This window comes from Capsaspora owczarzaki (assembly GCF_000151315.2).
Source record: "Capsaspora owczarzaki ATCC 30864 unplaced genomic scaffold supercont2.2, whole genome shotgun sequence".
NCBI classification, from domain to species: domain Eukaryota; class Filasterea; order Ministeriida; family Capsasporidae; genus Capsaspora; species Capsaspora owczarzaki.
Genome location: NW_011887293.1, coordinates 1,902,418 through 1,924,767, shown reverse-complemented (window position 1 = coordinate 1,924,767; position 22,350 = coordinate 1,902,418). Strand labels below are relative to the sequence as shown.

Here is a 22,350-nt window from a genome sequence, read left to right as displayed (position 1 = left end):
TCCACTATCCATCGGCAGGAGAACCTGCATGAAGGGGATATGGGCCTCGGCATGGTTGTGCCAGGGCCATGTTGTTGAGGTTGATCAAGTGCAAAAATGGACTGCGTTGCTCCCAAACGCGAACAATGACCCGAAAGCACAAATCTCAAAATCCCAGAAAAAAAAACCAGCAACCTCTCTCACCCCAATACAGGGTCGTCCATTGGGGACAAGACATCAAAACTAAAACAGTTCCGGTAGGGTGTGTGACAGCAGCCATCATTGGATGGAAGAGGTCCAAGGAGCGACCTTACAGTGGGAACGAACGGTTGGTTTTCTCCTTGCTTTTTTGAAAATTTCTTCTGGCGCGTGCAAAGTCTCCGATTTGCTTTTCGATTGCAGCGTCTCTAAACTCCCCAGTTATGCCGAATCGAAGAACCAACAGAAAAGAGACAAAAGGTAAGCTGAGGGCTTTCTTTGGGTCCACCCGGATTTGTGTCCAGCCGCTTGGGTTGCATTGTGACAGTGAATGATTTGGCGTGATTGACGTTGAGCGATGACTCGCCGGCTCTCCCATTGTACCACCACATCATCAGAATAAACGCAAACAAACGCCAGACGTGTCCTCCAGGCTGGAGCGTGCTTTCAGCCTTGTATGGCGCGCTTCTGCACACCCTGCTCTGGCTTTCATACTGCGCGAAGGTCGAGTTGGGCTGTCGTCAACCACACCCCAGTTCCGCAGGGAACACACCTTCCGTTTTGTTTTGGTTTTTTTTTTTTCGAATCGTAACGTGTGCCTTTTCGCTTGGTCACCCATCTCTCGCCACAGTATCGCAACAACAACAGCAAGCAGTTATGAGTCTCTCCAGCTCAGGGAGCTGCGTGCCGCTGGTCGAGGCATTTGGGAGCTGCTGCTCGAGGGGTTGGTCTTAGCATGATTCACACCTCCCTGCTCTGCCAGCTCTTAGCCCTCGCCCCTCTTCCAGCTCGAATGCAGCGAGTCTCTCCGCTTGCTAGGTATGGTGATTCGTGCATCCTCGGAGCAGCCCGAAACAACTCTTTGCCTCTCTCAAAACAGGTTTTTGATCTGCGAGCTGCTAATTTTTGGCATGTTTGCTCCGTTGGGCTCTCTGCTCAAGCCTTGAACGGCCCAGTGGCTCGGGCTTTCGTCATACTTTACCCTCGTGCAGTGGGGTTTTCTCGTGCGTCGTGGTGGGCTTTGCAAATCTGCGAAGGCGGGCGCGAGATTTAATTGACTGGTGTGTGAAAAGTCATGTTTTTGAAATTTTGAACGTCAACCGTTTCCATAAACTATTCACACCTTCGCTCAGAGTAGGATTTCGGATTAGTCCTGGTGATTTTGTTCAGCCTTGGTGGTCCGTTTTGTGGATGGATAGCAACAGGGAGGCGCACGAGTCTAGTGGGGTAATGGATCGAGCACCAAAACTAACAACGAACAATCGCAACAAAATCTGCTCAGAAGCCCAGTTCTTCATCGTGCTCGACTCGCGACTCCTAACGAGAGTACAGCGTTGCACGACTGCTACAACAAGACGTCACGGCTGTAGTTCTCCAGAAAAGGAGCTCGAGAACGAGCACGGTTCAGTTGACCGCTGAGATTTCTAGATCGACCCCCCGGCCCTCGCGCGCCACAAACGCCGCAACCCAATGGAAATTTTCAGCAAAGCCTGATCTTGAAGATCGATTCCCTCATTCGCTCGACTCATTGCTCAAAATGCGTTTGCTTTTGTTGCTCGGCGCGTTGCTGGTTCTCGCTGCGGCGCCGTCATTCGCGTTTGACGACCAGGTTTGTTTGGCCAGTCCAACACACACACCTCAAACCCCATCTCGCTAACGCGTGTTCGGCTCTCTTTGCTCCTGCCTCGTGTGCTCCGCTCCACTGTTGTCGTCTTGGGGCTGACATGCATTCAGGAAGCCGAGATCTCACCGTTCTCTGCTCCGTTTTGGTTGCGGATGTTGTGTGTCGGTCCGTGCAGGGAACAGCAACAACAACCGCATCGCCGGTTGCATCAGATGTGGTTCCAGTGTACACGATCGAGCATGACTTGTCCGGTGTCGGTGGCGCCGAGCGCGCCGCGTTCGAGTCGCGCGGTAGCCTCCCAATCCCAGCCACGGTCGCGTTCGCTGCGGCTGATGCAGCGGCAGCCGCAACGTTGGTCTCGGCGACCACAGGACGTCCCAAGATCATTCCGCTGATTCAGAACCCGCTGACTGGAGCGCAGCTGTCGCAGCTCAAGGTGGGGTTTGTGCCTGATGTTTTCGTGCTGTCATCAACAAGCGTCTCTCTCTCTCTTCTGTTGTGAAGCTCGAATTGTTTTGTCGACTCATCTTGCGTTGGTTGTTTTCGGTTGTTTTTGGTTTTTGGTACATGCACGCCCTTGCAGCGATTGGCTGCGGCGGACGACTTGTACCGCATTCGCTTCACATCCACGGTCGGCGAGCACTCTTCCTCCGTACTTGCATCCGTTCCTGCTGTATGTGTGGCTTGTCCGTTGTGCAAAAAGCATCTGCTGTGCCTCTCGCTGATTTGGGCATGGATTCGCTCTGCTTGGCTGGCAGTGTGCTCTTTTGAGCTCCAATCTCCAAGACAACTTGGCAGTCCATCTTGACGCGCGTGGTAGGTTCTGCAGCCGAGCAGTACTTGGCTGGGATGCAACTGTGGGGCGGGGAAGCGGGGGGGGCGGGCGCAACGAAGGCTCAATCTTTGCCACTCGTTGTCTTGCCGACTCTGTACAGGTCTGGCGTTTGCCGTTTCGTACTCGGCCGGATCCGTCGGCTGCGATCGCGCCAAGGCGCAGGCCGTGGCTGAAGGCAGCAACTGGCGAACTCGCGCCACCATTGGCTTGGTTTCGGCCGTTCCAGAGTATGTTGTTTTGCCGACTTTGGACGGAGCATGTGTTTTTTTTGTTTTGTTTTTTCGTTTGTTTGTTTGTTTCCTCACATCTGAATGGTTGGTCCCTCGTAGCCCATTCATTCCTCAGCAACTCCGCACCCCCGATGGCAAGCCAGTAACGCCCGAAGACCAAAAGTCTTTCATTCAAAAATACGTACGAGCCTCCTCTGTCTTGTCAACGCTCACGATTTTATGACTTGCTGACTTTGCTCCTGCTGACACTTCTGTTTGTTTTAGTGGACTTATATCGTTCCCGGTGTCATCATCTACCTTGTTATGAACAGCCTTGGTGGCGCCGCTCAAGGAGCAGCGCGTCCGGCGGCATGAGTTGAATTTCTGGCACAAAAACAAAAGTTGCTTCCTCCCTGTTTGTATCATTACAAAGAAACAAAAGAACCGGGTTGAATGTTTAGCTGTGACCAAAAAAAAAAACAAATTTGAACAAGGCTATATTTTTCAACAAACCGGCATGCATGCATTCAAATGCGCACAATCTCGGCACGAGTCCGCCGAGCGACATGGTGCAATACAGTGTTCATGCCAGCAGGAACATCTTCTTCACGTGGAGGGAAGACGGTCAGTTTGGCATAGGTGCCACCCGTCTTGTCGCGCGTGAGGCGGCCAGGATTCACGCACACGGTTTGTTGAACAATCTGGCCAGAATGAACGACGTTGCGTGATGAGACACCAAGTACCTTGCCCAAGAATGCCACACGTGCAACAATCACTCATCTTCGTACCTTGGCAAAGAACTTGAGGTCCGACGGCAGAATGAGCACATCGGGCGTCACGGGAAGATCGAGCTGCTTGCGATGCGTCAGCTCGGTGTTGGTGCCGAGTGCAGGAGGGAACAGCGGATAGAAGCTGGTTGTTGCGAAAAGTCGAGAAAATGGAAGACGTGAGCTCCACAACGGGCAGGTGGAATATGCAGTTCAAACGCACCAAAACCATACCTGCGTTGATCGAGCAGATGCCCAGCCAAGCGGGCCAGACGATCACTCGTGTCGCCAGCTCGAGCTCTAAAAGAAACGAGATTGACAGAATCACAGGGGTCAGTCACAGATTCGTTTCGTATGGATGGATCAAATGCGACTGTGCGCCATACCGTGCAGTCTCCTCCGAACTAAGGTGGAACAAGATATCGGACGTGATAATGCCGATTGTCACCTCATTGATGACAAACGTTCCGGGGTTTGAGCAAAGCATCAGCCGCTGTACATCGAATACAGAATCCAGGGTCGGATTTTGAGCATCACAAGAAGAAGAAAGAAGAAGCACCGTTCGGCAAAACAAGGCATACTTACCTCGTGAGGCTGAACCAGCTCCTCGGGGAAAGGAGGCTGAGGCATGATTTTGTCATGAACAACATCGCGGAGCGAGGGGACAATCACAATGTGAAGCCCGGAATAGCTGTTGAGCAGCTTGTGCACAGTGTCGTTGACCGCCTCGCGGAAGAGATCCTCAAAGGTAACATCCAACTCTCCTGCAGCAACACCGGGATGTTGCTCGTCGACGAACGGACCCATCTACAAGAGACAAATACGCAAATGAGCACGTTTGTGAAAGCGTCAACTTCAGGCTCTGGAAACCTCGACCCTACCAAGATGAGCACGTCCGGCTCTGAATTGCCAACTTGCGTGGCCAACTCCATCAAGGGAGCAAAACTTAGATCGTCTGTTCCGCTGAAGGGACCGGCAGCTGCCACAATGGACAATGGCCGATTGCCGCTTCGGTACGGCGCCCAGTAGTCCAACAGCTGTGCCGTTTCGGTTTGTTGCATGGGTTTGGGTGCGCTCTGCACAGAGAGAAGGGGCGGGGACGAAGGGCGGTTGAGAATGGATTGCCGGGTGGTTGACAGATTCAACAAGCAACAACACAGACCCTGTTCAGCAACTTCTCTCCAGGACTTACCGTGAAAAACGAGTGCGGCTGCACGCTGAACTTGGTCCCAGTGATGTTATATCCTTGAGCCACGACAATCTGGTCCATTCAACATCGCATTAATGAGAGTTCGCTACTGTTGCCAGCACCACGCAATCTGGTCAAGCCAGATCTCAAAATCAGCACTGACTTGTCCAGGAAAGGCTGAAAAGTGATCCAAAGAGCGCATGTCCAGGGGAATGCGCACACCGTTGCACACGTCGCGCGAGCCTTCAAGAAGAATCGAGACATCGTTCAATTTTCCGTTTCCAGCATCGCTGCAGATGCGACCAGCAACGGTCGCCATGGCCTGTTGGGGAGCAAATGGTGCGAAAGGAGAGGACTGAGGCGGCGGAACTTGCCAACAAAAAAGACAAAAGCAAAACTGCCGCTGCTATACCTGCTTGGCGAGACCAACATGGTCGAACGATGCTGGCGCGTTGGGAAGTTGCTGCTTGCGGATCAGCGCGCCCAACTCTTCAATCTTTTGGTCGAGAACTGCAGCGTTTTCACAGTCAGGGACAAGTGTTTGAGTTTTTTTTTTGTTTTTTTTTTTTTTTGTAAACTCTCTCTCTCACCTTCAGCCTTGTCGGTAACTTTTTGCAACATGAAGCGATACGGAGTCAGTTGGCAACTCTCAAACATGCCCATGTCGATGGTGCGCGGACCAGCGTTGGCAGGGCGTCGCCACGGTGGCAAGGCCTCGTTCAAGATGAACTCGACCTTTCCTGCATTCGAGCGCTCTGAAAAGGCTTTCGAAGGAAGGTTGCTGCAAGGGGACGAGGTTGCAAGTGTTGTTTTCAGATGAGGACGGGGGGAGCCAAAACAGTCAAAGTTAGCACCAAACGCTCAAGTTAGCCAAAGGAGCCTCATCCAGGTTTAGTGTTACCGAGTAGGAGACAGGCTGGTCGGAGACAGCAGCAAGGGTGAGCCTATGGTGTCGGAGACGCGGTTTGGCGGTGGTGTGCCGAACGGACGCTTGTTGGGCTGCGCGACACATTCTACAGTGTCAGTCAAAAAGCGTTTTGCGCTTTTCACAACGCGACAACATCAACATCACAACTCACCGTGTCCTTCGAGCTGCGTGAGGACATTTGGTCAGACATGCCGTAGAGACTGAGAATGGACTCATCCACAATGTGAACAGTGCGCTTGTCAAAGGTGGTTGAGGCAAGGTCCACCTTGGCGGGAGACACGGTCGTTGGGATGGGCGCATTGGCCGGGCGTTTCTTGGTGGCTGAGCGCTGATTTTGTTGTTGTCGCTCTTGGTCCTGCAGCTGCTTCTGGAGCGAGGCGAGGTCGTCGGCGCCGAGGCGGCGAGACGAATCGCTCGCGCTGGCAAACGCCTCCCACTTGGCCGCGAGCGTCTCGGCAGACACGTCGAATCGGTTGCAGATCGTCAAGCCTGGTGTCAGATGCAGCACAGTTGCACAGAGTGAGCCAGGGTGGACAAGTGGCGCAGCAGCAGTGAGTGAGGAAATGGAGTTGATGATTTCCCGCCAAATCCTTTATCATGATGGATTTGATCGTGCCGCCCTCCTTCTCGCCGTCGTCCAACCGATGCAGCGCGTGGTACTCCATGCATTTACTGTACAATGTGTATCTGTCATGAAACGAGGGGCGGGAGGGTCTGTGGTGCGACGAGGCAGCACCGCCACTGCTCTCAAATCCATTGCCGATTTCCCGCCAAAACCAAAACCAAGAAACATCCACTTGAAGTCCTCCGACCCACTCTCGGCGCTGCCGTTGGCTACCACTAGCTGCACCGGTGCAAACACGTACAACCGCGTGAAACCACTCACACTGCGCAACGAGATCGTCGGAGAGCTTCTGCCCAATGTCCGCAAACTCGCTGATAATCTCGCTGGTCGTCGCCATTCGAGCAGAATACAGAAAAAAGAATAGAGTGAGAGAGTGATTGTGCATCAAGAGATCCAACCTTTCGTGGCGTTCATGCTGATGCACTCTTTTATTTTTGCTTGTGCTGGATGGTCATGTCAAGTAGTCAGAGCTCGAGTCAAAGCCAGAGTCGGACGCCGAGCGAAAGCCAAAGCCTTCAGCGGCTCTCGTCGTCATCGCTTGCGTCCGTCCGATCGCCCTCCGAGCTCGCTCCGCAACGACCTGCGTTGCTAGACCAGATTGCTGACCTGGCCCCACGGATAGTGGCGGCACTGCACACGGGTAAACGATACGCGCGCTTCGTTTTTGCATCGACTTGCAAACAGCCCCCGCGGTCTGGATGCTGGCCCGTTGTTGCAGCTCTACCGGAGAGGGGGGGGGTATCCGTCACGCTCCTTCAAGCCGTGTTGTTTTCTCAAGGTGCTTGGCTTTGTGGCGGTGCTCTGGGCCAGCCAAACCAACGCCGAGCGTCTGAAACAACCTGCTCATTGCACGCTTTGTTTTTGGTTTTTGGCGGGAATTTTTTTCTGTTTCACTCTGCTTTTCAATCTCGTTTCTCGCTCACACTTGCACTCCACGTCCCAGCGCGCCTTTTGATATACATTCACGCTGACTGCACTTTGACTTTGATGTTTCAGTGTTTGGGTTTTTGCGATTGCTGACTTTATTGTGTTGTGTTTCGCTTTGTGTGCGTGTTTCACATTTGGACTTGGTTTTTGAAGCACGCTTCACAACGCTGGCACAGGTTCTGCATCTGAGCTCGGCGGAAATCGAGCGAGTAACACGGTTAAACAAGACGGACATTCGAGACCTGCAATCCGCCATTGCGCGCGCTGTGCTGCCGCGCTTTCTGCATCCCGTTCCAAGTCCAGGCAAGAACACCACGCAATGGCGAGCGCCCACCGCACGAGAATTGCTGGCGTGCTGCGCCAGTGCAGACTCGTGTGCACACGGATGCTGCGTGCGCAGACTCACAACTGGGTGTGTATTGCTCGATCGGGCGCTCGGTGGCGGCATTCTGTCGCGGGGAATCACAGAGATTGTTGGCGAAAGCGCGACGGGCAAGTCGCAGCTCGCTCTGCAGCTCTGTCTCACGGTGCAGCTTCCCGAGCATCTTGGTGGTCTGGCTGGCTGTGCAGCGTTTCTGGCCACAGAGAGTGCATTTCCGAAGCGACGCCTGCACCAAGTCACCGATCCCTTTGTTGCACGCTGGCGCGCTCAGAGTCCAGAGTCGCTGGCCGCGTTGGTCCCCACGGGCGATCCGAGAGATAACATTTACGTGCAACACATTGGCTCGGTGGATGAGTTGCTCATCGTCATCGAACGGCAGCTGGAGCGTCTCGTCCGTGAACGGAACGTGCGCCTTGTGGTCCTGGACTCGGTGGCGGCTCTCTTCCGCGGCGAGTACGAGTTCTCGCAGCTGTCCCAGCGCGCCAAGAGCCTTGGGCGCATCGGCACCTGTCTCCAAGAGCTCTCTTGCCGTTTGCATGTGCCGATCGTGTGCATCAACCAAGTGTCGGATGATTTCCGCCGTGACGGATCGAGTGCTTCATCATCGTCATCATCATCCTCATCTTCCGGGTCTGCCACATCCAACTCCAGTGACGATTCTACAATGCCATTGCTCTGGGCTTCGATGCAGTCGATCGATGGTTGGCAACAGCCGCCGAAAGACGCCGCGCTGGTCGCCTCTGCCATCTTCCCGCCAGTCCGGCTGCCACGGGGCCATCCTGCTGTGGCCTCTGCATACGCTCACTTGTCTGGCGGCGGCGCTGGGGGATCTGCCGTCATCCCTGCGTTGGGATTGGCGTGGTCCAACCTGATCAACATGCGCGTCTTGTTGCGGCGGCTGTCCTCGCGCATGAATCATGCCACTCAGATGGCCGAGTTGGCGCTCGGAGCTGCTGCAAAGCGAGGAGGGCACTATGACGAAGAGGAGCACTCTGCGCTCCAGGCGGCGCTTTTGCAGGCAGAGCAGCGCGCAGCACCTGCCGCCTCCGTGGTCATCCGAAGCTTGCATATAGTGCTCGCCCCACATTTGCCCAACGTGCGAGCAATGTATGTGATCGATAACGATGGAGTGAAGGGTGTGTGTATTCAATAAGCAGCTGCCACCTGTGCCAAATACTCTTGAACCACGCGAGCCATCTGCAACAATTCACGCAGCTTGTCCACACTGTCGGTTGGTGCGGGGCTGCTCTCTGTGGCAGCTGTGATGCTTTTGGCGAGAAGCTTGTGTGTCGTTGAGAGGTTGCCGTAAAACTGGAGCAATAGTGAAAAAGGAAGGAAGGAAAAGAAAATGAGCGTTTGTTTGTGAGGATGCCTGCAAAGTCGGTAATCCGTACCTGATTGAGCCGCTTTTGTTGATCGCATACAGCCATAGCCGCGGCTCCGAGTTCTAGCAACATGAATGCAGCGTGTTGATTCAGAATGCGAGCATACACTGAAACGATCGTTGCGACTGCATGTGAACGTTACCTGAGGGTGCTGGCGACGCTTTTCGCAGCCAGGGTCGAATATCCCTCTGAGCGACTTGCTTGAACTGATGCAGTGCATCACGCAATGCAACAGCCGTGTCTGCAAACTGGGCTTGTTGCTGGGCATCCGCGAGCAACGGCAATGCTTGCTCCGTCCGCTCGCGTCCCAGATGCGTCAGGAGGTCCTGCAATTGTGATTGCATTTCTTCGGTGGCACCTTGCACGCTGTTCACGACTTGTTGCAGCTGTACCAGGCTCGGCACAGGTCTGATTTGTTTGTCAAATTCGTTCAAAAGTGAGCTGACCTTTAAACAAAAAAAGATGTTCCCCTTTTGTTTCTTAATTGACCTACTTTTTTGAATCGCCGGCAAGCATCGCTGCCATGTTGGCATCTAGAATGTTCCCGTTTGTGGACAGCATGCTCCAGAGTGCGTCCGAGGCGGCGAGCTCGTTCATTTTTCGCATTGGTTGCAGCAATCGGTCGGTCGCCACGGGCCTTCGAGCAATAACTGCCAGCTCTGTCAGGCTGTTCATCAATAGTATTTGTCGCTCAATTTGCGCAGTGCCCTACTCAACCATTGCAGCGAGCAGGTCAAGTGAGATGGCAGTTGCGTTGCTTTTTTTCGCGCGAAATGCCGGAATGAAGAATGTTCATCAATATCAATGACTGTCTACTACCTGAATGAGATGCACGTCGGTTTCTTCACATAGCCCGAGCGTCGCCAGCAAGATTAAGAGTTCTGTTCAAACCAAACAAGTGAAACGCAATGAATGGTTGGTCCACTCAATAGCACACTTGCATGACCCTCACTTTGCTCGCGCTGGGCGTGCGCGTCTTGATCCTGCGCAAGTCCACGAATGGGCGTACCGGCGAGCAGCGGGTCAATCCTGGAGTGCATCATCGCATGCAGGTGAGCGTGGATCCAGTGCTCTCTGCATCCAATACACCAAACTCCTTACTCTTGGACGAGCCACTCGATCAGCTCAAGACGGCCTTGGCCAGGTCCAAACGCTCGTTCAGTGCTCCACGCATGCGCCTCGGCCAGCGGGCAGTCTGACAATGCCGGCAGTCCAACAAAGAGCGCAACCAAACGATTGAGAATGTTTTGGCGCCAAATTTTCAATTTCAAGGCCTCCTCCATGTTTGCCATCCTCTGGATTGGATTCGGATTGGATAGAGTGGAAACGTGCACTCTTGCTCATAAGGCCAACAGGCACAGTTACGGTTGGAACATACTGAGTGATTGCAGTCGTCGCACGAGAACGGCTTCCGCTTGCTGCATTTTAACAATGAAACACCACAGACGAAACGACTGGTTCCACAAACAGCGATTCAAAAAGTATTGATATTAACTACAAACACACACACACACACAAACACAAAAAAGGTCATAACAAGCAGACGAATGTCACATGTAATCTGCGATGGAGTGCACGAGTTGCCGAATTTGCTCCTGCACACAAAACCCTGCGCAAACAACACAATAACAAGCAAACAGTCAATCAATTGCTACCAACGCACAAACCACCTGCAACACTCCAAAAACCAACCCACATACCTATGGCAACGTGTGCCGAGCGACGGAATCCCAGCATGGCCTGGTCTCGTCGGCGAACACGCTCTCGATGGGAAAGTCGCTCAACAGTCACACGTCGTGGACGCGACGTGAGCGAGCGAGCTCGGTCCTGATTCGACGCAGCATCGCCAGTGTTATCATCGCCACGATTGTCATCATCGCTAGATGAGGCAGTGTCGTAGTCGTCGCTGTCCGATGAAGTTGAGCCTGACGATTCGCTTCGAGCCCGTTTGTTGCCGTGCAGCGTTCGCCCAGTCGCCGTCGTCGCCTCAGCCTGCTGCCTGCGCGGAGACACCCTCGGGGTCCCAATAGCTGCTGAGGATTGAGATGCGCGGCTCTGACTCTGCGCCTTGCGTGTTGCACGACGGCTGGTCTGCTCATCAGCATCATCGCTGTCGTCAATTTCAGCGTCGCCCTCGTCCTCGTCGTCCTCGTCTTCGTCCTCGTCGTCGTCATCATCATCATCATCATCATCATCATCATCATTCTGAGTGCCACCATCTTCTTCAGCATTGCTGTCTTCATTGCTTTTCGTGCTCTCTTGGGATGTAGAGTGATCAGACTCTTCGTGCTTTGACTCGCGATCGGAGAGCAGCTCGTCGTCTAAGAGCGTGTCCTCATTCACTAGCACTGCCCGATATCGCTCCGGATTGAACGGCTGCTCCTCGGAATCGTCCCACGCAATCTCCTTGTCCAATTGCTCGACCTGGTGAATTCGGCGCGCAATCTCAAACACGAGTGCCTGCATCCAAATGGTTACACGATGGTCAGTGACAAGCAATTCGTCCCCATGCTCCCCCGCCTCCTGGTGGTGTCATGTTTCCAACTGCTCTCGGCGTTGTCTTGTTCTTGTGTGCATATTCTCACCGGACTTGGGGTTGGGAGACCTTCTATCTCGACCGGCTCGCTCAGCTGCCGCTCTCGAACGTCGTTGTGGAGGCGCAGCGGGACGCGACGGGGCGTGTGTGATCGCGCAACGCACGTCGCCGACATTCCCTGCTCCAATCAAAACCCGTGCGAATCGATGACAAACAACGGGAGTGAGTCGAGATCGTCCTGTGACGATGGGAGCCTTTGGCTCAACTTTGCGCGCGCATTGACGTTTTACCATTCGGATGCAGTTGCCACATGGGGCCTGTCGGTCGCACCGAACCTTCCGCCGATGGCACGTCTCGCATGTGTAGAGCGTTGCACCGAGCTGGCCCAAGCGAGCAGGCGTGCTTGGTGGCGAAGACGACGACATGCGGCTGCTAACGTTGTGAGATTGAGACAAACTGAGACTGAGATTGAGACAAACTGAGACTGACCTTTGACTCTTTTTTTTCGGAGGCGTAAACAAAATCACTGAGGTTTGTTTTGTGTTGATCATGAGTGACACGAGAATTGCTGGGGATGGGAACTCTGGAACTAAAAAGTATTCATGCAGGACTTTACAAAAATCGTTGTTACAGCCCAAGACAATCCAACAAAAGGCTATCACTCTTCGCGAGAGACTCGCCGCTTTTGAGAAATGGTCGGGGACGGAGGAGGAGCATTGCACAGGGCGTCCATGAGTCCGGCAACAGCGTCGCGAAGGCGTGTGCTGTGCTTCTGGGCAATTTCGCGTTGCAAAGCGGTCGCGGCCTCGGAACTGCGGACATGCACCTGACGAACAGACTGTACCACTCCCATGACATTCTCAACGAGTGCGCGAATGCACTGCACAATTTGCTGGCGCTCGGTCGTGCCACCCACGGTCGCCAATAGCTCCCGAAGGTCGACAAGCATGTTTGTGGTGTAGTTTTTGGTCATGTAGACGCTCGAAATGAGCGCATCGTTGGAGCTGTCGAGAGCCCCAGGTGCCGTTTTGACCGCGGCTGCTACATGGCTCACAAGGCCCTCGCAGAGCGTCACAACGCGGTCGGCCTGGTCAATCACCTTGCACACGAGATTCCCACGCTCGTCTTTCAGGCGCTCGCTAAACACAGCCGCAAGCAAATTGGGTGGTGCAGCAGCGGCTCGATCCAGCTCGGAGATGCTCTGTCGGAGACTAGCAAGGACGGACTGCAAAAAACAAAAAAAAATGCGTGGCCAAGTTAAGGTGACAAACCGGCGCGAAATAACACTGCACAAGCTACACTCTACCCCACCCCACGTACATCAATCATGGAGGTAAGCGGGTCGGCTGCCGCCTTGTTTGCCTGCTGGTCGGCTGCACCAATGTCCAAGTAACTCGTTGAGGGCATCTTGCTGGCAGGCGTGGGTCCGTACGCGTCAAACGCAGCCGCAATGGCCGCTTGCGAAGGGCGGGCTGGCACAGGTTTATGGCTTGCCACAGGTGCGTCGGTACGGGAAGCAGCAGGCGTTTCTAGCAGAGTGGACAGAGGTGGCGGGGGCGGTGCTCGGCGCTGCGCTCCTGCAGGAGGCCGAGCGGCAGCAACTGGCGATGCACTGGTGGCCGCTTGCTGGGTGCGCGGCACGGGTTGCTGCCGTGCGTTGCCTTCGAGCTGCATGAGCTCTGCATCGGTCAGGAAGGGGTTGATTTTGGATGACTCGACACCCTGCTTTGTACCGAGAATCCGCATGTCGATGTGTTGCCTTTGACGCTCTGCCGCTTCTTGTGTCAGGAATGGGTTTGGTGCCGGCACAGACGACGATGACGCGGGTGCAACGCTGGTGGCGGACGTTTGAGTCACCGGCTTTGGCGCAGTCGGACGCGGCGGTGCAGCTTGTGCAGCAACCGGTGCCATGCCTTGTCCAGGCTGCCGGGGCGGACGGTGTGGCTTGGCTTCTGGAGAAATGCCCGTCGTCGAGGCAGCAGGAGTTGGGGCAGGAACAGAAGAAGACGAAGAAGAAGAAGCAGCAGCAGCGGACCCCGGCGGGGGAGCTGGTGCTGGGCAAGTCGGAGGCACGAGCAAGCTGGCAGACGGTCGCCGCTGCTGCGTGGTCGACTGCGGCTGGGAAGACGGGGTGGAATAGGACGGCTCCACTGTGCCCTGGTTGCTGTAAGGCGTTTGTGCCGCATACACTTCAGCTGGCGGTGCTGAAGGCTCTACGCCACTGCCGGTTGACGAATTGGATGAAGTGGATGCGCTGTATCCCACCGGCACTGCCAGAGTAGCACCCGATTGGTGCTTTCCGTGCGAATGATGGAAGGTTTCGCTCAGATCTTGCATGGGCCGGTATGCAGGCAGCGGCGGCAGCTGTGCGCTCGACGGCGAAACCGCCTTGCCGTGAACATTGACGCAGTCGAAAGGGAAGACACCAATGCGCCCGTCCACCGTCATGCCTTCAGCAGTAGAGTTGGGCAGATCTATGCAAACAACAACCGCGTCAACGAGAGGACTCTTCAGCACGTCAATCGCTCATCGAATCAAACACATGCACGAACAATCCCTCACCTGCCCGCAGAATAAACACGGTCTGGCCCCTCTCAAACGCGAGATCTTGAGGATTGAGGCGGGCGTGCGAAATGACAGCAACCCCTTTGCACAGCGGCGAGACGGGCACGCGCCTTTGGTCGCCCAGAATCGACTGGATGGTGGGAGTGTCGGAATTCAACGTCGACGACATGCGCGAGCCGAGCACCAGTTTTCGGATGGCAGCCTCGGTCGCAAGCGTCGCTCGCTGGTGGTATGAGTGCTGGTTGGTGAGGAGCGCGAGCAGCCCCTGCATCTGGTCCACTTCGAGGCCCTGCAAGTAGGTCACTGCTTGGTTGTTGTAGCGCTGCACACGCTCGTCGAGCTGGGCGCGGAGCGCCGTGACCTTGGCACTGCGTCGGTCCTGCTGCTTGCCCGGCGGCGTTGTCTGCAACGCGTTCTTTTTCGCGTCATAGTACAACCGGTCGCGATCGAGCTGCGCATGCGCCTCTACCAGCTCCTGGGCAAGGCGAATTTGGGTGCGCTGTCGGTCAATAAAGCTCGAGTTGTTGGTGACGCGAAAATCCTCGTGAGCGCGCTCGAGCTCGGCCTGGGACTCTGCGACGAGCAGCAGCATCTGAGCGAGCGTCGACTCTAGCGGCAACGACTGCGCGTATGTCTGCAACGGCTTGGTCAAGTCGGTCTCTCTGGCCGCAGCTCGGACCATTTCGTCCAGTGCACCGCGCGCAGCATCCAGTTTCTGAGCAGCGTTCATGTTTTTGGAAACCAAAAAAAAAGTGTCAGTCACCCTGCGATTCGACTTTGTTGTTCGGTCGTCCATCCCCATCCTAACCAACGCTTGCACTTCACCACACTGGGTGTATCCTATTGCTGCTTGGGGTACTTGTTGGAACGCAGATGCACTGATGCAGGGCGAGGGCTGCAGTCGGTTTGTTTTGTACTGTGTTTTGCTAAGAATTTTTCGTTTCCTCCTTGCCCAAGTTTTGAGTTTTGTTTTTTCCAGTTCGTCATCGTCGCCCCTCTTTCAGACTTTGCTTCTTTTGTCCTCTTTGCCCACTCAATGCCACAACCCCCCCCCCTTTTTTGGTTTGTCGCTCACCTGGGTGCTGGCGTCCACGTCCAGGCTGGTCTTGGTTCGATCGAGCATTTTCTCTGCGACGAGCTGTTGCAACTGCTGCGCTCGCTTGGAGAGGTGGTGCTTGAGATTGGCAGGCTTGGGCGCCGGGATGGGTGGCTGACGGTCTCCCATTTTTCGAAGAGCAAGTAAGAAAATTCCCAAAGAACTCAGAATCTGCCAAAAAAAAAAAGTGACAAAATCCTGATTTGGATTTTGCGGATTTTGACAGTCTTTTATTGCTTTGAATGTGAGTTTCGTATGATTTGTTTTTGTTTTTTTTTTTTTTTTTCTTCTTTGTTTTCTGCTTCTTCTTCTGTCTCGACTTTGAACACAATACCGACGGAGAGCGCTGATGAGTCAATGTATAAATATTCATGCGCGTCAAATGAGTTTGCAGGGGCACGCGCGGCAGTGCTGGCTCTGGATGTGGGCGGCGGGTAGGCACAGGCGGACGTGGAAGTCTTTTCCATTCTGCCGGAGTTTCCTTCGGGTTCTCTTCCGCCTCTCGCTGCTCCGCCCAGAGTGTCTTGGCACTGTCTGTGCTCCGCGTGATATAGCTCCCCTCTGACCGAGGGACATGCTACTGAGCCTTTCCTGTCTTTGTTCTTTTGCTTTTTGAATGTTGGCTTTACTTGTGGTTCGCCATGTGCTCGCCATGTGCTCACCCACTTTTTATTTTGGTTTCTCTTCTGCTTTGTTCTAGTCTCGTCCGCGCTTCGATGTCGTGCATTGCCTCGAATGGAGATACAACGATGGCTTGGTACTGATCTGGCATTGCAAGGCACTGCAATCCAACTGCCATCGAAAAAAAGCATCAAGCCGTTGAGAATCGACCCGAGAATCTCACTCTTCTGATCAGGCCCCCGCGTCCGCCTGAAGCCTTTTGCCGATGAGCAATGCAGCAAGCTCTGATGGCTTGCATCGCAGTGTCGAAGGTGGCCCCTTTGCCCCTTGGATCGCACTGGTAAGCATCCTTCGGTTTTGGGTTTTTTTTTCTTCACTTTGCTCCTCTGTTCCGTTTCTTCTTTCTTCTTTCTTCTTTCCTTTTTTCTTTCTTCTGTCATGAGCTGCCAATGATGACAACGTGGTCGCAAGGGAAAAATAGGCGATCAGCCGACACCAAATGGTGGGGCATCCATTTTAAACTGTACATTGTTCCTACTGAAGGCACTGCTCCCTTTTCATTCTTTTTTCTCCTTTTCTTTGTCGATCTCTTGAAGCTTGCGTCTTGTCTCACTTGGCCTTCTCTGCTTGCATGTAGACAGACTTTCGACGCTGATGCTGCTTTCTGATATGCTTCACATGGTAAGTTCAGAGATAGCTGCGTTCTGCTGATTTCGGTTTCGTGGAACAATAAACGCGTCCTCTTCCAACCCCCCTCCCCTTTCAATTCCAATTTCATCGTTACCAGCTTGCATGTGTTTGTCTCGATCGGTTTACTATCAAGATCTGGAAGTTGTACTCTGCGAAAACTCAGTCCACACTCAACCAACGTTTTCTTTTAGTTTCTCCATTGAGCAATGCAACTTGTGCGACTGCTTTGTAAGACGCTGCTTCCAAGCCTGCCTCCCGACTTCTTACCCATGGTGTCTACCCCTTGCGAGTCATGCACCTCTCCCTCTCTCTCTCTCTGTCGTCTGAGTCCCTTCAACGACCTCCAAACCCCAAAGGAACAAAATTTCAAACCCTCCATCTTTTTTTTTCCTTTTTGTTCCGTTTTTTTCCCCTTCTTCCCTTCACTCACCTTCATTCACTCACCTTCATTCTCTTCGGTTTTCTTGCCACTGTAGTGCGCGCATGTGCAGCTGCAGTCCCACTGGCAGTGTCGCTCTACCTGCTCTACCTGCTGAGCGTGCCGCCTTCGTTTGCAGACAATGACGCGGTGGGCGTGCGGATTCAACCGCCCTCCCACGAGAGCCTCGACATGCTGCTTCAGCGGAACAACGTTGACGCTCCGACACACGCCAACCATCTCCAACAACCGATGAGTATTCATGAAGAACAACAGCAACAGCAGCAGCAGCAGCGGCGAAGTGTCGTCAACCCTGCTGCCGCCGCTGCTGCTGAAGACAAGATTGTCGTCGGTCACCGCCCCCTCGAGGCACAACACCCGCCTCGGCGATTCGAAGACGAGCGGAAACAAGTCTTCCAACAGAAGGCACAACGCGCGCAAGCTGCACTCGCCGCCGCTGTTGCCGCCGTTCCTGCTGCTCCCAACGCAGCAGCTCATGCCGCTCGTCCGGACAACAAGCAGCTCGACGAACACTCCCCCGTCGCGGTTGCTGCTCGCTCCCAACAGCGAGTCGGTCTTGCGCTCGACCCGAAGGACACGATGGCTCAACTTGAGCGCCTCACCAAAGCAGCAGCTGCATTGGGAAACCGCCCAAGCCTGTCCGATACGGAGCAAGTGATGCTGTCCGCAGACGACTAGTGCGTTACTCCATACCGGTGTCTTGCCCGCTTCCATAGTCAAAAAGCGACAGTTGCCGCTCTTCGACAGACCTGTCTGTGGCGCGTTCGAAAAGAGGCTGCCTCTCGTTGCGTCAACCAGATCACCTTTCGTATGCTTAACCCTCCCCATCCATGGGAGTGTGCTAGACATACGCCTTGTTAATGCCCGTGCCTTAGTAATTTATCTTGTACATTACAAAACAAACACTTATTTTGCAACCAACCCCGAGTCTGCCCTCCCTTTCCAATGTTGTGTGTCCTTGCCCAGCATCCCCAGACGGGGTAATTGGGTCGTTATTATTTGCTCAAGGTATTCCCTTTTATTGGAGATGGATGGGGGCAGTCTCAAACAAGCAACAATGGCTCTGCCGCCCTTTCGCGCCCGAACCGAGTCCGCTGGCGGGTAACGACCTTCCCCCCCCCCCACGTTTTGTTTTGCCCCTCGGCCCCGCACCTCCAATCTGCCCACCATTGCCGCCATGTTGTTGCCGCTGTTTGTTGTCCGGCACACACACTTTGGACCACGCACGCTGTGCTGTTCGCGTCATCGAACGTCACTGATTCAAACCCCACCCCTTTTTCTGCCTCTGTGTGGCTTTGCTTTGTCTCCAGTGGCGCCGATCTCTCGCTGGACTTCCGTGCCGAGCCCATGTATCGCTGGAAGCGCATGGCAGGCTGCACCATGGCCCCAAGGTGAATCCGCTAGGCTCGGTTGGCTGACAATTTGGCCCAGTGATTGAATGTGCTTCACTCACTCTATTCTTCCTCTCAATCCGCCGCTAACTTGGACTTGGCTCTGTCAATATGTAGTCGGAGCAAGCACACCATGGTCGCGCATGGAAACAGCCTCTTTGCATTTGGCGGCGACGACGGGTGAGTTGTTGAAGTTGGATCAAATTTGGCAAGACTCGTGTCTATTTCGAGCTTGGCTCGGACCGTCATTGTTGGTCATTGTTGGCGTGGATTCGGCTTGGGCCACGACTGCGACTATTTGTTGGATGATGCTCCACTATTGCTGCCTATTGGATGAATCAATCTGCGGTGTTGCTGGAGCCTTGATTCCGAAAGGCAAACGTATCGCTAATGTTCATGTCTGATCGAATGCCTGCTTGGGGAAACAGACACAAAATGCTCAATGATCTGCTGAGATTCGATATTGAAAAGGGCGTTTGGTCAAAGGTAATTGCGCGGCATAAAGTGCAGCATTGGTGGTGCACCAGTGCCTCCAAATTTCGTGCTCAATTCCGCTTTTGGGCCCCTTGTAGATGAGCGTGGAAGGCAAGTCGCCGTCCCCTCGCTACCACCACTCTGCGGTCGTGTTTGGGAATAGCATGTTTGTGTTTGGAGGATACACGGGCGACCTGTACTCCAACACCAACTTGGAAAACCGCAACGATTTGTTCGAGTACCGATTCGATCTGAACAGCTGGCAAGAGTGGAGCACGGTGGGTGCCCGCCCTGTTGCTCGGTCGGCGCACAGTGCGTGTGTGTATGGCGACTACCTGTACATTTTTGCTGGCTATGATGGCAAGGCGCGCTTGAACGACATGTGGCGCATCCGCTTGTCGCCCGAAGAGTCCACCACGCCGGCGACGCCCGGGTCGGCAGCGCCAACCCACGAATGGCAGGAGGTCAGTCAGAGTGGCAACCATCCTCCCACCTGCTGCAACTTTCCCATGGCCGTGGCCTCGGACAGCATGTTTGTCTTTTCGGGCCACTCTGGAGCCAAGACGTCCAACGACTTGTTCGAGTTTGAGTTCTCCACAGGCCGGTGGACCAAACTGACCCATCGCCACATGATTGACGGCGGCGATCCTCCGCCGCCCCGGCGCTTTGGTCACACAATGGTGGCGTTCGGCAATCATCTGTACATTTTCGGTGGATCGGCCGATAACGCCTTGCCCGGTGACGTGATGGCGTATGACCTTCAGGCAGACATTTGGCGCGCGGTGGAGCCTCATGGCAACTCTCAGATTCCCACCGGGCGATGCTTCCACGCCTGTGCTGTTGTCGATAGCGGCATGTTTGTTTTTGGCGGCACGGTCGATTTCTCGCAAAACATCAAGTCAACCGACCTCTTCCGCTTCCAGCTCGCAGTCATTCCCAGCTGCTCGCTGCACAGCGATTATGCGCGGTTTTACCAGTCCGGCGAGCTCACGGATCTGGTCTTCAAGATTGGTCCAGAGCAGAAATCCATCCGCGCGCATGTCGCGATGGTTGCCGCCCGCTCCAAGTACCTTCGCGAGCTCATTCTTCGCAAACGCGGTCCAACTTCATTGTACAACTCTGTCGTCCATGCCACCAAAGGCGCAACGGCGACAACGGCTTCCGACAGCAGCAGCAGCAGCAGCGGCAGCAGCGGCGGTGGCGCAGCACCAACTCAAGGATACCAAACGCTGTATCCAACTGTCGCGCAAGACGTGGAACAGACCAAAGGCGCTCGCAGCGACGCTCACGCGCCTAGTCGGCAACTAGCTGCTCTCGACACGCTGGTAGACGAAAGCCCGCCGACTGACTATGCGACGGCGCCAGTGCTCGAACTGCACTTTCCGAACGCCAACTTTGCGGCCTTCGAGCTCGTGATTGCCTTCATTTACAGCGACACCATATCGCACGTCGAGTACAACTCCAACCTCGGTGCCATCAACATTGAAATGATTACGCATGCGTACGAACTCGCCATTCAGTTCAACCTGGCTCGGCTCGAAAAGCTCTGCGAGCTGCTCATCCTGGCCGCCGTCACTGTCAAGAACGTACTCTCGGTGCTCCGAATTGTGTCTGCGCTCAAGCTTGGCAACCTCAAATCCGACTGTCTCAACTTCATCGTGCGTGAAGGCAACTATTCCGAGATTGTTGGCTCGCCCGAGCTCGAGCAACTCGAGCAAGGTCTTTTGGTGGAGATTGTTCGACGCCAGCAAATGCCACAGCAGCGCGAACAGAAGCTGAGCCCGGTTGATTCTCCCGAGGTATGACGAGGGCAGAGTATTCTTCTCATGACGTTGTGGCATCATTTCTGACATGCATATGGGGGAATTTTTTTTTGCTTTTGACATTGACAGGGCTCGCTTGATCTCGACATGTCCAACTTCTTCCAAGGCATGACTGGCGCCTACTTTTTCGACGTGTCGTTTGTCGTTCACGGTGAAGTGTTTTTCGCCCACAAGTCGATTCTTGCCGCCCGCGCGGAGTACTTCCGTGCCATGTTCCGTTCTGGCATGCAAGAGAGCAAGACTACTCGATTGAGTGTATGCAGAGACAAGAGACTTGTTGTTTTTGGAGCGGCGACTCGGGAAGGAGTTTTCTAAACTTTTCTTCCCTTTTTTTTTTTTTTGTTTTTTTTTTTCGGCATGTGTGCATCCACAGGCTGCTATCGGAGATGTCATGCCAAGCAGATCTGCGTTCGCATCGCTCATGTGGTACATTTACTGCGGCGACGTTGGCATGCCGCCGGAAGACGCCATGTACCTGTTCTCTGCGCCCCATTTTTACGGGTTTACCAACGATCGTCTTCAAGCATTCTGCAAGTACAACCTGGAAGAAAACGTGTCACCTCGCAACGTCCTTCAGGTACTGTCACTTTTGCCTGTGTTATCGTGAGGTGCTTGCTTTTCCAGATTCTCACTTTGTTCGTTCTCTCTGGCTCTCCCTCTCTCTCTCTCTCTCTCTCTCTCTCTCTGTGCTCTGCCTGCTCAGATTCTCGAGGCTGCGGATCGAATTCAGGCGCATGACATGAAGCGCCACGCTCTTCATGTGACTGTTGAATGCTTCTCCAAGATTGCCCAGTCGGCAAAGCTCAAGTCTCTCAAGAAGGAGCTCTTGTTGGAAATTCTGAACGCGCTGGGCGAGAAGATGACAAATTGCCAGTGCTCGCATTCGGCCGGATCTGCGTCTCACTCGGGAGAACGACTGCGCGCCTACGAGTCCAAGAAGGAGAAGGAAAAGGAGAAGGAGAAGGAGAAGGAGCGGGAAAAGGACAAGGACAAGGATTCCAAGGACTCCAAGGACAGGGACACTGCAGAGCGCCTTGTTGAGCGCACGACGCGCGAGCCCGTCCGACGTGACAAGCACGATCGCCGCTTCCGGCAGTACTTGCTCGAGCAGGCTGAGAACAACTTCCCGCCTTCAGACCGCGCGGCAGAAAGTGGCGTCAGCAGGCATCCCAACTCGGTCTGGCGAGTATCCGAAGGCTCGTCGCGTGGGCGTGGCCGGCAAACAACGTCGGCCAGTGCTGCCGCGAGCAGTGTAGGTAGTGGTGCTTTGGACGACGCTGATTCTCCGCTGGGCACGCCGAACAGCGCCAGCTCTGGGGCGGCAGCAGGATCCACCTCTGCTTCAAGCACCCTTGGCACAGGTGGGAGCTCTGGCAGTGGGTTTGCTGTCGCTCTCGCTGCGCTACAATCCACGACTGGCTCGGCCCCTGCCAGCGTTGGCGCGTCGGGCAGCACCGTTGCCGCTGCTCAACCCACCGCGTTGTCCTCCTCTGCCTCTGCCGTTGGCTCGACGCCTGTCGAGCGAGCTCGTTCGCCCACCCGCCGCATCATGTCGTTTGTCTAAAGACTGTCTGTTCCCCACGACCGTTCGTGATTGTAAATTTCTGTGCAGCATTATGTTTTTGATTTTTTGTTTTAATTCAATCCATATTATTTGCCATTGCGTT

The 22,350-nt window shown here is 54.4% G+C and overlaps 7 protein-coding genes across 7 annotated transcripts; 4 read left to right on the top strand and 3 right to left on the bottom strand.

The window, feature by feature from the left end:
• The first annotated feature begins 1,703 nt into the window (after positions 1 to 1,703).
• Positions 1,704 to 3,341, top strand: CAOG_01775 (hypothetical protein). The gene is made up of 7 exons (XM_004364586.2): positions 1,704 to 1,786; positions 1,977 to 2,237; positions 2,385 to 2,474; positions 2,560 to 2,617; positions 2,737 to 2,863; positions 2,966 to 3,047; positions 3,131 to 3,341. Exons 1-7 carry the CDS (start codon positions 1,715 to 1,717, stop codon positions 3,218 to 3,220), a joined length of 780 nt encoding a protein of 259 aa, XP_004364643.1. The 5' UTR covers positions 1,704 to 1,714; the 3' UTR covers positions 3,221 to 3,341.
• CAOG_01774 (hypothetical protein) lies at positions 3,330 to 6,704 on the bottom strand. The gene is made up of 13 exons (XM_004364585.2): positions 6,616 to 6,704; positions 5,881 to 6,218; positions 5,703 to 5,800; positions 5,392 to 5,582; positions 5,214 to 5,311; positions 4,965 to 5,123; positions 4,805 to 4,873; positions 4,494 to 4,688; positions 4,198 to 4,419; positions 3,999 to 4,105; positions 3,847 to 3,912; positions 3,634 to 3,757; positions 3,330 to 3,546 (listed from the first exon to the last, which is right to left on the bottom strand). The coding sequence occupies exons 1-13, from the start codon at positions 6,689 to 6,691 to the stop codon at positions 3,373 to 3,375; spliced, it is 1,917 nt and encodes a 638-aa protein (XP_004364642.2). The 5' UTR covers positions 6,692 to 6,704; the 3' UTR covers positions 3,330 to 3,372.
• Positions 6,705 to 7,600: 896 nt separating this feature from the next.
• Positions 7,601 to 8,830, top strand: CAOG_01773 (hypothetical protein; the record flags this gene model as incomplete). The annotated part of the gene is made up of 2 exons (XM_004364584.2): positions 7,601 to 7,633; positions 7,935 to 8,830. The coding sequence occupies 2 exons, from the start codon at positions 7,601 to 7,603 to the stop codon at positions 8,814 to 8,816; spliced, it is 915 nt and encodes a 304-aa protein (XP_004364641.1). The 3' UTR covers positions 8,817 to 8,830.
• A 1,685-nt stretch (positions 8,831 to 10,515) lies between these two features.
• Positions 10,516 to 12,058, bottom strand: CAOG_01772 (hypothetical protein). Its single transcript, XM_004364583.2, has 4 exons — positions 11,875 to 12,058; positions 11,634 to 11,762; positions 10,749 to 11,508; positions 10,516 to 10,657 (listed from the first exon to the last, which is right to left on the bottom strand). Exons 1-4 carry the CDS (start codon positions 12,007 to 12,009, stop codon positions 10,599 to 10,601), a joined length of 1,083 nt encoding a protein of 360 aa, XP_004364640.2. The 5' UTR covers positions 12,010 to 12,058; the 3' UTR covers positions 10,516 to 10,598.
• Positions 12,059 to 12,153: 95 nt separating this feature from the next.
• Positions 12,154 to 15,416, bottom strand: CAOG_01771 (hypothetical protein). The gene is made up of 4 exons (XM_004364582.2): positions 15,225 to 15,416; positions 14,147 to 14,864; positions 12,905 to 14,058; positions 12,154 to 12,809 (listed from the first exon to the last, which is right to left on the bottom strand). The coding sequence occupies exons 1-4, from the start codon at positions 15,372 to 15,374 to the stop codon at positions 12,243 to 12,245; spliced, it is 2,589 nt and encodes an 862-aa protein (XP_004364639.1). The 5' UTR covers positions 15,375 to 15,416; the 3' UTR covers positions 12,154 to 12,242.
• Positions 15,417 to 16,762: 1,346 nt separating this feature from the next.
• CAOG_01770 (hypothetical protein) lies at positions 16,763 to 17,719 on the top strand (the record flags this gene model as incomplete). The annotated part of the gene is made up of 2 exons (XM_004364581.2): positions 16,763 to 16,784; positions 17,033 to 17,719. 2 exons carry the CDS (start codon positions 16,763 to 16,765, stop codon positions 17,671 to 17,673), a joined length of 663 nt encoding a protein of 220 aa, XP_004364638.1. The 3' UTR covers positions 17,674 to 17,719.
• A 325-nt stretch (positions 17,720 to 18,044) lies between these two features.
• On the top strand, positions 18,045 to 22,343 carry CAOG_01769 (leucine-zipper-like transcriptional regulator). Its single transcript, XM_004364580.2, has 8 exons — positions 18,045 to 18,096; positions 18,306 to 18,386; positions 18,504 to 18,566; positions 18,815 to 18,872; positions 18,959 to 20,659; positions 20,753 to 20,938; positions 21,057 to 21,260; positions 21,387 to 22,343. The coding sequence occupies exons 1-8, from the start codon at positions 18,053 to 18,055 to the stop codon at positions 22,245 to 22,247; spliced, it is 3,198 nt and encodes a 1,065-aa protein (XP_004364637.1). The 5' UTR covers positions 18,045 to 18,052; the 3' UTR covers positions 22,248 to 22,343.
• Positions 22,344 to 22,350: the final 7 nt, after the last annotated feature.

Coding starts and splice junctions, on each gene's coding strand:
- CAOG_01771 (XM_004364582.2), bottom strand. CDS start 15,374: ATGGGAGACCGTCAGCCACCCATCCCGGCGCCCAAGCCTGCCAATCTC. Junction 14,865..15,224: donor ACGTGGACGCCAGCACCCAG/GTGAGCGACAAA, acceptor AACGCTGCTCAG/AAACTGGATGCTGCGCGCGG. Junction 14,059..14,146: donor CGTGTTTATTCTGCGGGCAG/GTGAGGGATTGT, acceptor TTGTTTGCATAG/ATCTGCCCAACTCTACTGCT.
- CAOG_01769 (XM_004364580.2), top strand. CDS start 18,053: ATGGCTCTGCCGCCCTTTCGCGCCCGAACCGAGTCCGCTGGCGG. Junction 18,097..18,305: donor CGAACCGAGTCCGCTGGCGG/GTAACGACCTTC, acceptor CTTTGTCTCCAG/TGGCGCCGATCTCTCGCTGG. Junction 21,261..21,386: donor CACCTCGCAACGTCCTTCAG/GTACTGTCACTT, acceptor CTGCCTGCTCAG/ATTCTCGAGGCTGCGGATCG.
- CAOG_01772 (XM_004364583.2), bottom strand. CDS start 12,009: ATGTCGTCGTCTTCGCCACCAAGCACGCCTGCTCGCTTGGGCCAGCTC. Junction 11,763..11,874: donor GTGGCAACTGCATCCGAATG/GTAAAACGTCAA, acceptor TGATTGGAGCAG/GGAATGTCGGCGACGTGCGT. Junction 11,509..11,633: donor GTCTCCCAACCCCAAGTCCG/GTGAGAATATGC, acceptor ATTTGGATGCAG/GCACTCGTGTTTGAGATTGC.
- CAOG_01775 (XM_004364586.2), top strand. CDS start 1,715: ATGCGTTTGCTTTTGTTGCTCGGCGCGTTGCTGGTTCTCGCTGCGGCG. Junction 1,787..1,976: donor CATTCGCGTTTGACGACCAG/GTTTGTTTGGCC, acceptor CGGTCCGTGCAG/GGAACAGCAACAACAACCGC. Junction 2,618..2,736: donor AGTCCATCTTGACGCGCGTG/GTAGGTTCTGCA, acceptor GACTCTGTACAG/GTCTGGCGTTTGCCGTTTCG.
- CAOG_01774 (XM_004364585.2), bottom strand. CDS start 6,691: ATGGCGACGACCAGCGAGATTATCAGCGAGTTTGCGGACATTGGGCAG. Junction 6,219..6,615: donor CGACGATCTCGTTGCGCAGT/GTGAGTGGTTTC, acceptor ATCTGACACCAG/GCTTGACGATCTGCAACCGA. Junction 4,689..4,804: donor AGCCGCACTCGTTTTTCACG/GTAAGTCCTGGA, acceptor CTCTCTGTGCAG/AGCGCACCCAAACCCATGCA.